A 12,905-nucleotide genomic window follows, 5' to 3' on the forward strand; every position below is an offset into this window, starting at 1 on the left:
ATGCAAATCTCCCATTTGGCTTGAATGTGGAACATGCAATATTCAGGTTTTCAGTTTTTATTTTTGTTTCTTTTTTTTTTTTCTGAAGATCTGAATGGCAGTTAAATCCCACTTCCTGTAGAAAGTCCTTTTGTGCCTTTAAACTTGTCCCTCCTGTCACATGCATACTGCTTAACATGAATACAATCCTTTCCATTAAAAAACCACACAGCCTTCCCTATTATGAGACATTTTAAATAAGCATGTGAATATTGCCCGCTGAGCCACAGAAAGCAAAATAGCTCACTGAATTAAAAGTCATCATGTACAGAGAGTAACAGAGCTGGTGAAACACAGCTTCTTAATTTCTTTTGCTAATAAAACCTGTGCTAGACACACGCTCTGAATATAAGGACTCATTCAACGGATCTAATGCATATAGTCAAAGACAGTACAATGTTATGTTTGAATAAGCATCCATTTTGGCAACTTGCTGGGCTCCTTCCTATTCAAAGAGAGATTTAAAGATATTTCACAGCATGCTGTTTCAAATCCAGACTATAAATTGATTCACTGAGACAGCTTCATAGCATGCTATTCTGACGTACATAATGCTGCTCCTTCTCCTTTTATACATAAACATATAGCAAGCATCTGGAATTTAGACCATCCCTATACTAAAGCAAATATTTCCCCTGCTGCTTAAAATGGGAATATTCTTCCTTCTTTCTCTGCTTCCTTCCCCTCTTCTCTTCCACCTATAACACTCACACATTGTTTTCTCTTTCCTTACCCAGTAGAGACCCAGTGTCCCTCAATACTAGGAGGCATCTGCACAGTGATCCGGGCTCCATTGTGAAGGTGTTTCAACATATGATGACACTGTGACTCCTTGAAAGCCCTCCATGCACTCTTCTCCAAGGACCGAGGATGGGACCTGCTGTCCGGGTGAAGAAGAGCAGAACCTTCTCCCAGCCCTGTCATAGAAAAGAGTATAAATGATCAAGAGGTCCTTGTGAGAAACGCTTCAACATGATAAAGGAAGTTGAGAATATCTTGTATTGAATGACTCTTGGTTGCAGTGTTACGTGTCTAGGAAAGTACTGCTTGCATTTCTTGTCTTGTCTTTAAAAAAACCCACAAATACAGAATCAATCATAGAATCCTTAAGGTTGGAAAAGACCTCTCAGATCATCGAGTCCAACCATCAACTCAATACCAACATGCCTACTAGACCTTTTCCTGAAGCGCTACATCTGCATGTTTTTTGAACGATGGTGACTCAACCACTTCCCTGGGCAGCCTGTCCAATGTTTCACCACTCTTTCAGTAAAGTAGTTTTTCCTAATATACAATCTAAACCTTCCCTTTTGCAACTTGAGGCCATTTCCACTCATCCTATCACTTGTTACTTGGCTGAAGACACCAGAACCCACCTCACTACAACCTCATTTTGGGTACTTGTAAAGACTGATGAGGTCTCCCCTCAGCCTACTTTTCTCCATGCTAAACAATCCCAGTTCCCTCAGCTGCTCCTCTTAAGACTTGTGCTCCAGACCCTTCACCAGCCTCATTGCCCTCCTCTGGACATGCTCCAGCAACTCAATATCTTTCTCTTACAGAAGGGCCCTGTACAAGAAGCTTGTCCTCTCTGTTAGCCCACTAATAATCCACTGCATAGATTTACTTTACAAAATATACTGGGCAGAGGACTTTAACCGAAGAGTGGTGTTTCCACACCCAGGTGATGTGGTCGGGACGATCAAAAACCTGGATCTGGACAAACACTCTGTGGTTTCAGCCCACCTCTAATTTGAACGCTTCTATAATAAACTTGCAAATAAAGCCAAGGGAAAACAGATATTAAAAGCAAAGCCTCTGCACAGAGGAAGCCTCTGTGACGACTGACATGGGTCAATTAAAGGCAGATTCTGCTATTTTTATTTTAAAGGGGAAAAAGAATTTCAAAACCTAATTTTATGTCCAGTGAACAGTAATTTTGGTTTCTAGTAATGTATACATACAAAACCCACCAATGCTCTCTCTACACAATATTAAGTGAACAAAATGGATACATAGCTTCAGAAGAAATGCATCTTTACTCTTTTAGGCACAGCCTGCTCTTAGATATGTTAGAAAACACAGATCAAAAGAAAAACACACATTTAGAGGTTAAGAGGTGAAAAACATGAACCTTATATAATGGGTTGGAAAGTGTACTACTTTGCCAGAAGGAATTTAAGAACTAGCAGGCTAGAAAACAAATATGGGTGAAGGTGAAGGACTGGTTGCATGCCCATGAAGTCAAAGCATCTGTCTCAGGAGTGGGATGTCTCTCTAACACATGCTCCCAAGCACAGGGTCTGGGATTCACTTCCATCTTTTCTGGTGCCCTCTTGGCTGACCTGGCTCAAGAACTGGGCTCTTTGGGATCACCAGTGTGTGGTGCAACCCTACGCCACACCAAGCTGCCTAACACTGGATCCTACACTTTATTGCCGAGGCACCATCTAAGAGTGAGGCACGTGCTTGGGCAGCACACAGCATCGCCACAGAAATTACAAAAAAATAAGTATTGTTTGTTTCTAGGCAGACACCATTACAAATTTTTGCCATTTCCTATTGCAAAAAAAAAAAAATTGTGTCAGTGATTCATTATGTTGGCTAAGTCTTAGATCTTCCAGAAAAAACTTAAGTTAACACCTGGGAAAATGGCATAGCTAAAAATATAAATACATGCCAACCATTTAAAAACAGCAATTCCTAGGCTAAACAAAGGCAAGGACTTACCCAGTAGGCAGGGTAAAGTATGATCAGAAAGAACACAACAAATACTTGAATGTAAACAGTTTTCACCACTGAATGATCTCAAGATTTCATAAGATTAATGAATACAACCTCACAAAGTCTTTACTGGTAAATCTGGTAGCTTTGTTGCAGGTTACAAATAATTCTTCCATCTGAATGAGAATTTATGGCCCTACTTTCTAAAGGGTAATAAATACTAGGGATGCTTTGATATTTGAGCATACCATCTAAGATGCCCTTAAAGGAGCCTGATTTTCAGAGGGTCAGTACCTCTCCCTTTCTGGAAATCACGGCTTCTCAGGTAATTCTACATTGGTAAGCAGAGCCACTCATGTTAGTGCCAAACAACTGCTGTTCTGCAGTTACAAACAGTATGGCCACTTCAGAAATGCTATAGTCATGTCAGGGTGACACTTTGCTTAGGCTAACTGCATCTTTGGAGAGGCAGGAGTTGCTAGACAGGGTCAATGCTTCATGTGCACGGTGGTACAGCCTCTTGGGCTGAAGCCAGCACCTCTGCACAGCAGCTCTGTTCCGTGCTATGTCTGCAGCCCACTGCACCCGGAACATCAATTCACGATCTGAAAAACTTGGGTTTATCTGAAATCTTGTGCGTATGGGGTGGATAGCACAGGCCTGCACACTGCCAGGAGAACAAGTTCAGCTAGTTACAGGTACCAGTATATTTATTTTTGTCATTCTGAATCACAGCTAGTGACTGACAGTTTGCCTTCTAAGAGTCTTCTCTATCTCTAAGTTTCTACACACTCAAAAAGCCCACATTACTTCAGCACCTCGGTCTGAAATGGAGCGAGTGCTCCTGTTCGCGGGCTCTGAGCATCTTTTAGGTCAGAAGTGACACCGCCTACAAGGTTCCTGGTAGAGGCAGTAACCATCAGTACTAACTGTTTCAATAGAAACATAGCTGTTGGGGTGTCCCCTGCAAAGAAATTATCTCCCAGTGACTAAGTCTTTGAAAATTTACATCTCCGTTTGAAGTTGTTAAGTGTTTGAAATCTACCATCAAGAGGTTTTGAAATAGTTCAAGTGACTACTTCCAAGGCATATTTATTATACCATTGCTTTTAAGCAGCTGTATTTTGCCTAGCTCATGTCATATGATTCATGAATACAGACACACTTAAAAGTGAATGACTTATTCATTTAAACACACTTGGGCATTTAATTTCTCCAAGCAAAAATCCTTCTGCGGGAGGATACCATCTTGTATGTGCACATATCAAAGGAGAAAACGCAGTAACCACATTATACATTCCCAATTATTCCCTGGAGCACAAAATAAAAAGAAGGGCGTTTTGAAAAGAAGTCAAACTTTATGTGGTATTCTACAATGTCTTTTCTTTGACATAGCTCAAAAGCAATGTGGTCCCAGCTCTTCCTATCACGTCTGTAGTTCTGTCTGCAGCTTTTAAATGATAAGCTGTAACCAGGGGATGAAAAGGAGATTTGCATGGATAGCCCCAAAGATCTGTACCTGCAAAGAGGGTATTTGTTTGGGACTCTCCATCTATTGAAATATTACAAATGAAAGCAGGAATAAGTTTAGGTAATCAAGACATGCATGAAAACATAAAGTCTGCAGAGAAAGAGGAAGGGATGCAGAAAACACACACGTGCTGTCCAACATCACATAAATAGGACATTAACATCAGAATATGAATTATGGTATAAAATCAAAAGGCAGCAACGGGACCTTTACCTATGTGTGTGTGTTGCTGGGGCAAGGAAATAGTTTAGCACAGGCTCTTTTCTTACCAAGTAATTAATTCAATGCCTTTATATTTACTGACACATGCCTGCACATATATGACTACAATACAAAGGTGCCATGACTTCCTCTAGTTCCTTCTCAAGATCAAACATAAGACTGGTGATATGTGTCCCATGCAAGACATTAAACCAGACATCATCTTCCTGTGCTTTTCCTCACAGCAGGTGCTCAGTGACAGCACAGTGTCTCTTGCTCCACCCCTGGCAGTGTGCAACGAGGTGTTGTACAAAACCAAGATCCTGCAGGGATGACACCACAAATTTTAAAAGATCCATTTGGCCTTGTTAAATAGGGCATTGCTAGAAGGCTCAAGGTTAAAATGCGCTTTCATGAAACTGGGAAAAGGCTTTCATGGCTCTTTAAAAGCCCACTTGGGAGCTTAGATGCAGTTGCACCATAGTTGGAGCCACTACTTTCATTCAAAGAGATCCAAGTCTGCTGTTCACTACAGCACAGACAGATGTTTAGGTTCCATGACAATCCCATTAAAGTATCTCAGACTCTCCCTGACTGACTTCTAAATTTTTGTGCGTTATGAAGGAATCTTACCCACTTGTGAAAAATAAACAAATAAACAAAATCCACCACTGCATCACTCAAAAGTGTGACGGACTTTAAACAAAAAAAACAGTCTTTGCATGAGACTCATAGCAATAATTCTGTGAAGCCTCCGGCTGGTTTTCACTTTAGCTACAATACAACCACAGTTCATAATATTGTACCACTCAAAGGAGCAAGTCCAGAAAGAAAATGAAAATTCCAGAATCTATCAGAAATGCCAGCTAGAAAAACAAAGCAAACAAAATGCATTTTCTGATGAGTTGATACCCAACTTCTCTTTCATAATCCAGCTGTAGCAGTGTAGATTACATCTTTAGCATCAAACTAATTTAAAATAGCATAAGAGGTGCTACAGCTAGCTGGGGATCTCTTCTCAGACCCTCACAGATCACATTTGATAGAGACTGACGCAACATCCATCTGAATGGGAAAGTGGAGGTCTGCACAGCTGCCACTCCAGGAAGACACAGATAGGAGCATGTAGTACACCAGATAGGGGACTTCAGGTTCTCAGGTTATAAACCTGTATCTGATGTGGGAAAAACTAATCAAGATAAAAATAATTGTTAAGGGAAGATAGGATACTTTCAAGTTCTTCAAATACTTCTGCACATAGCTGCGAGTAAAATACAAATGTTAAAAGGACAATCTGTTGGCAGGCTGTTACCCAAATATGTTCCAAAAATGACTATCACAAAGGTTTCCATCAACATTTCTACAAAAAAACACGTGAGCTGCTAGAATAAATGTTTTAATTTTCTGGAAAATAGCATGCAAATAACGTACAACTGCAACACAGATAATGATAAAAAGAATTGTGCTTGAACATAAATCCTTACAATTTAATTCAAGCTTAAACACCCTGGCCAAATTATGTTCAGCTATGCCAGATTGCAAAAGTATAATGCAAATAATCTTAAACTGTTTAGATTTAATCAGTTTAATTAACACCTTTACCAGAATTTAAACCATGACTTCTAACCAGACTCAAAGCTATTAGGTGTTCAGCAGGTTCACCCTTTGCTAAATAGGAGAAAAAATGTTACCTGAAAGTAGGATTCAAACCTGGGTTTAGATTGGGATCACTGATCAGGGTCCACTTCACTTTTTCTTTCATTTATAGCAATGTAAATCCAGAAAAGCATAATTCTATTACGAATTAGAATAACCTCAAGTGATACTACAAGTTCAAAATATGGCTTGATCTCCAACAGAAACATTTTAACATTCATTCTTTATTTCCACAGCAAACTGCTTTCAAGTTAGAACTTGTTTGAAACTTGAAGAACCTTCCAACAGATAAAGAGTAATTGGCTGGATTAAGTTTATAGCTTTCCTTATCTGGGCAGTTGCCCTGCACAATTAAATAAATACACATTTGGATTACACTCTTTCTTGATGTGGGATAGTGTTAGATAACGCCCATGACAGGCTTTTAGCTGCAGTGCAAACTTACGTAATTGCTACAGAGAATATAACGTCCTGTTACGAAGCTGTGGTCAGTGTTTTCCAGTGTTTTCCCTGCACTTGAAACTTCAAAGAGTTCTTGCAGGATTGGGACCTAAATTAGCTACTACAAACAAAAGGGTTGGGAAAGGAAAGTTGGGTTTATGGTCATGGAAGCAGACAGGACAACTATTTCCTTTCACATATATCTGTTGCCTTTCTTGTGCATACAGAGTTTCCAGGTACAGCTTTCAAAGAGATGCAAAATGAGTGTTTCAGAGTGTGGAATATCCTGCAGAGAGATCTGAAGTACGTTTAGATGGAACAGCTAAAAAGAAACTTCCCCGAGGCTGACTGTCCCAGCATTGAGGTCTTCCGTTACTCTGCAGCTCAGTCCTTACCCAACGCCCCATCTTGGAAGAAGTCAGAGAACTAAGTGCCAAGCAGTTACACAGCCGATAACCTCTGCTAAGTTGAAGTTTGACTCTTATCTGGGGTGACTGCTGCTACCCATGCAAGCTGAAACGCCACTGCCCAGAGCGTGGGCTTCTTTATGACGCCCTGAAGGGTTAAAGCCCACCACCACCCTTCAGGGCAGCAGGAACTCTGCCTGTGGCTTGAGTGGGTGCAGCACCGGGCTGTTAAGTGTGATTCAGGATCGACAGTAGTTTGGTCTTGCACTCTTTGAAGGAAACATCTGCTCTCTGTCACAGACATCTGCTGTGCAGCCTGCAGACCCTGCAGAGCTGAAGGTGTTTGCCTTCAGCATGGTTAAGGCTAGTTTTGGGCTGCATTGCCTGGCAGTACATCTCCTACAGAGACCATACAGGGCACAAAAATTGTCCTTGCTGTTCATGACACCTACACTGTACCATTATGAGCCCATAGTCAAGCTACAGAGATAAGTGAAATTGAATTTACCCTGATGAAATTGTGAATAAAATTGAGTCCATCTTCTAACTCTCCCTGCAAACTTTACAAGTCTTCCACTAAGCAGTGTGCCTTCCCCTCTTTTTCTTTGTTGTCTTCCAGATTTCCAAAAGCAGCATTGTACTGAGAGAACAGATCACATATGCCTCTAAGGATAGAGCACAGTATTTGTCCATTTTATGGATAAGGGTATTTACATCTACTAATACATTCACTTACTATTTTCCTGAACAGGTTTTGAAATAAAACACTTTTACGTAACTAATTTAAGCAATATTACCAGAGAACTTTTAAAAACAAACAGTTTTTCTCTGAAAAGCCTAACAATCCTGTCCTCATCATTAGTACTATTTCCATGACGTTAACTACAAATTGTTTTACTTTAAGTTTCTAATTCATTACTCTAATGCTAACATAACCAGAAATACACTAAGGTTTCTTCTTAGCATCTGTATTTGTAAAAAAGTTTACAGTTACAAAAGAAATTAGCCAAATTTGTTTTGAATCCACTTGAGTATAGCTCTTATTAATCAGGTTTTCTAGAGCTGAATGGTCTTAGCATTTGACATCTGAAACTTCTGTGGCTTTTTGTCTAAGCAAAGAAAACAGTGAAAATGGACAACTTCCAGCTGCAGATCTTTCTTTTTTTGACATTGTACAGGTTTTATGAACAGAAGATTTTCCAATTTTTTGTTCGCTGATGTTAGAATAGGCACTTCTTATTGTAATGAAAGCAAAAGCTTTAGCCTTACAGGATATTTTAACTTGTGCTATAAAGCTTTAAGCCCTAAAAATCCTCAACCACCCACCCACACTCCCTCACTTTTAACCCTTAAATCGCCAGGTGCAATAGAAATGCAAAAGAAAACATCATCTGCTATAAAGACGCTTAACACTGCAATCCTCTGGGATTGATAGTTATTCTTACATATGACCAGCTCAGGCTAGCTGAGGATGTTCCTATTGATTCTATGGTACACAGCGAAAAGCTCTGGGCCAAGTTAAAGCTAAGAGGGTGAATACATTTAGACAGTCTGCATTTCGGTGCATCAATTGCCACCAATGTCATTTTCAAGTTTGTAAGAGGGCAGTAGTTTCCCAGCACTTGAAGCTCAGATCCAAACCGTGCACTCCTACATTACCAAGGTGTATATCTTTATATACGGGCTGCTGAGCTATAGCTTTCTGTAAGAACTTAGGTATATGTTATTTGGTGAAATATAACTACAGATGGAAGAAATAGATGATTTTACTCCTTCATCCTCTTTTGGCAGCTGCTGTTTTGATCTGATCGCTGGCCCTGATTTTAATGTTTCCTGCTCTAGCCGGGTTCAGCTCTCCTCTGTAATTCCAAGCAGATGAGCCGGGGAGTCCAACCCTGTAATTACATCTCCCTTCTTTACCCTCTAACTTCAAACCTCCCATTTTGACTTTTATATCTCAGATCACAGACTTTTAAAGAACACCTCTGGCGTTCCGGCAAGTCTGGCTCAGCTAAACACGTTTCTATGCTTTCCGGATTTCATAGCTGAGCTGTGAGAAGAGTACAAAACCCCCTCCTGGGGAACAGGGTCTCCTGCTCTTTCTTTCTCAAAACAAAACACACAATCAGAAGCCCATGCTCTTTATTATTTATTGAATACCAACTGTGTGCTTAGCACTTGTACAAACACAGAGAGATACAATCCCTGCTCCACAAAATCAACTCCAGGAACAGCTTTGAAATCCTCACCCCAGCTCACAGATCTCACACTGAATCCATGTAGGTCACTTACATTGTAACAGTTAAAAAAAATTCCTCTTTTTACAAGTAAGCTTGGGGTCCTAAGAAATTTAGCTGAAGAGGGTTGGATGCCACAAAGTACCTCAGAATTAAGAACACTCTTCACAATGATGCTGTAACCGAGTAAGTAGAGTTACTCTTTCAGAACAATATTGTACCCAGATTTTTCAAATCTGGCTGCCAAATGTTCGACATAGCTAAGCAGCTCATTAAACAGCCTCCTTTTCAGAAGTTGCTCTTGAAGAACACTGGCTTTCTGGAAAGATGAGTTATCTGTTTAAGTGCCTAAATAGGGATTTACAAGATGAACTTGTAAGTTTAAATTTAAATACAGTGTCTTTTCTCAATAAAATTTTGCCTATTTGTGCAGTTTCAGAGAAATGACAGTGAAAGGCTCAGCTGAGAGAGTGTCAAAGCAGGACTGTGCGTAATAACACCCAGAATCTCTGTGAACTGCAGCAAAACACTTTTTGTTTGGTACACAACCGAGTGCTGGCAAACTTGGCTGCCTAAGGCTTCACAGCAAACACCCCCACATCAGAAAACTTTTCTTCGCCTGCAGGTGAAACGAGGGTCCTGTAGGACATCTCGGCCAAGTTCTCCAGAGTCTGGTAGAACCAGCCCTTTGCCCAACGGTGTGTAAATTGTCTATGTGTGAGGTGCCCCGACCAGCTGCTCCATCCAAGCAGTTACAGGCGCACAACGGTAACACCACCAACATGAACTTCGGAGCTCGGACGCTTCCTGCCTGATTTTGCCTACACCGGCTGGTTGCCGCTCTCCGCCACGCGTTTGGGAGAGCGATGCTGCTAACAATGGGGTTCAGGCAGACCGAACAAGGTCTCTGCATGCTCCGGCATCCAGAGGGACCTTTCCTCTGCACGACCTAACCAGAGCAGCAGGGATACAACACCCGTACCCAGGACGGGCAGGCGAGTGCAACCACATGCAAACCTTTCCCTGCACCAGCGAGTTTGTGGGGCTCTTTGCTGCCTTTTCACGCACACAAGCGCGGGCATATATGTATACATATATATTTATATATATAGTGTCTGTATAAATATGTGTGCCTGTATACACATACATGTATATACACACATATATACACACATGTGCACACATATACATGCATTTATATACACACATACACATGCATATATACACTCACATATGCACACACACATATATACGTGTGTATATATATGCATGCACATATAGACATGCATATATATATGCACACACACATATATACACACATACATATGCACGCACACACATATATACATGCATATATATATATGCACGCATATACTGCCACACACACATATATATAGACATGCATACATACACATGTATATATAGACAAACATGCACATATAGTCACTCACACATATATATGCGCGTATATATATACGCACTCAAATATATACACACACATATATATATATATATATATACGCGTATATACTTCCAGGCACACATACATACATACACATATACACACACACATCTATATACAGACACAGGTACCTATACAGACATTCCATATGCGCGCACAGACAGACACACAGACAGACACACAGACAGACAGACACGCGCGGCCCCGTTCCCCGCGGTCCCGGTCCCGCACGCACCGTGCAGCAGCAGGGCTGGGAACAGGTATCTCATCAGGCCGCCGCTCGGGGCGAGCATCCCTGCGCTCCTCGCCCCCCGGGGGCTGCGCTGCGGCCGCCGCTCGGGGCCCGGCGATGCCCTCTCCGCCACCGCCTCACTCGCCGTCTCCGCGCAGCGCCGCGCCGGCCCCGCTTCATATTTCCCCTTCCAGCAGGAGGAGGAGGAGGAGGGGCCGGGAGGCGGGGACTCCTCGCGGGGCGGGGCGGGGGCGGAGCAGCGTGGCCACGAGCCGCTCCCACGGCCGGCGGCGGGAGGGCCGCGGAGCGGAGCCGGGCTGTGCCCGCGGGCTCTGGGCGGGGTGCCGGGTCCTTCCTCGGCTGCGGGGAGCGGCAGGGCTGCGGCTCTCCGTGCCCCAATCCCGCTTTCCCAAAGCGAACGGGAGCTGCCGGCAGAGCTGAGGCTCTGGGTGCCCGAATCGCGACACTCGGTGCCCTCATCATGACTCTAGGTACCTGAATCACGACTCGGTGCCCGCATCAAGACTCTAGGTACCCGAATCGCGACTCTTGGTGCCCAAATTACGACTCTCGGTGTCCGCATCATGACTGTCGGTGTCCACATCACGACTGTCGGTGCCCTCATCACGACTCTAGGTGCCCGAATCACGAGTCTTGGTGCCCGAATCATGACTCTAGGTGCCCAAATTACGACTCTCAGTGCCCACATCACGACTCTAGGTACCCGAATCACAACTCTTGGTGCCCGAATCACGAATCTCGGTGCCTGAATCATGACTGTCGGTACCCTCATCACGACTCTTAAGTGCCTGAATCACCACTCTAGGTGCCCTCATCATGATTGTCGGTGCCCTAATTACGACTCTTGGTGCCTGCATCATGACTCTTGGTGCCCGAATCCTGATTCTCGGTGCCCGAATCCTGCTTTCCCAAAGGGAACGGGAGGGCTGCCGGCAGGGCTGCGACTCTCGGTGCCCGAATCACGACTCTCGGTGCCCGAATTACGACTCTAGGTGTCCACATCACGGCTGTTGGTGCCCTCCTCACGACTCTCAGTGCCCTCATCACGACTCTCAGTGCCCAAATCACGACTCTCGGTGCCCGCATCAAGACTCTAGGTACCCGAATCACAACTCTTGGTGCCCGAATCACGACTATTGGTGCCTGAATCACGACTCTCAGTGCCTGAATCACGACTCTAGGTGCCTGAATCACGAATCTCGGTGCCTGAATCACGACTGTCGGTACCCTCATCATGACTCTAGGTGCCTGAATCATGACTCTAGGTGCCTGCATCACAACTCTAGGTGCCTGAATCACAACTGTCGGTGCCCGAATCACGACTCTCGGTGCCCACATCACAACTCTTCATTTCCGAATCCCGATTCTCGGTGCCCGAATCCCGCTTTCCCAAGGGGAACGGGAGGGCTGCAGCTCTCCGTGCCCAAATCCTGCTTTCCCAAAGGGTTACAAAGCGCGGCTGGACAGAAAGAAAGCTGACCCGTGCCCTTGCCTCGAAAGGAAGTCTTTGCTTGGTTGCGGCTTTCCGCGTAAATGGGGCATTTTAAAAGCTAAAAATAGATGCTACGGTTGCCTTCTTGGTGCCGCACTCACCCGTACATTTTCCCTCGTGTCTGTTGTTGATTAGTGTTGGTTTTTAGTCTAATCTTACGCTCCAGTCATGCAACCTCTTTACGCATGCGCTTCATGTTGTGCATGTGAGCGGCTCATGGGCCTGGGTGTAAGCACGAGGCTTTCGTTTGTCATGTCCTCCGGACTCGGACGTCATGTTTTCCTGTTTGTGTTTGGCCTCTTGGACTAGGCTGTAGGGCCTCCTGGCAAAGGACGTGTAACAAATTGCAGGAAATTTTGAGAATAACCAATGTAACTGAGTTCTGAACAACTTAACCGAGCTGAACTATTTATACGCTGCGTGCTTAAAAGAAATACTAACAATGATGATTCCTTGCAGCTC

At 43.4% G+C, this 12,905-nt stretch overlaps 1 protein-coding gene across 1 annotated transcript in view; it reads right to left on the reverse strand.

The window, feature by feature from the left end:
• APCDD1 (APC down-regulated 1) overlaps positions 1 to 11,111 on the reverse strand; it is a 32,009-nt gene extending 20,898 nt beyond the window's left edge. The window contains exons 1-2 of the mRNA XM_009567985.2: positions 10,934 to 11,111; positions 773 to 956 (exon numbers count right to left, since the gene is read on the reverse strand). Coding sequence (XP_009566280.1) covers positions 773 to 956; positions 10,934 to 10,991 — 242 coding nt within the window. The 5' untranslated portion in view covers positions 10,992 to 11,111. The remainder of the gene's footprint in view (positions 1 to 772; positions 957 to 10,933) is intronic.
• Positions 11,112 to 12,905: the final 1,794 nt, after the last annotated feature.

The sequence above is a fragment of the Cuculus canorus genome, chromosome 2 (assembly GCF_017976375.1).
Source record: "Cuculus canorus isolate bCucCan1 chromosome 2, bCucCan1.pri, whole genome shotgun sequence".
NCBI classification, from domain to species: Eukaryota; Metazoa; Chordata; class Aves; order Cuculiformes; family Cuculidae; genus Cuculus; species Cuculus canorus.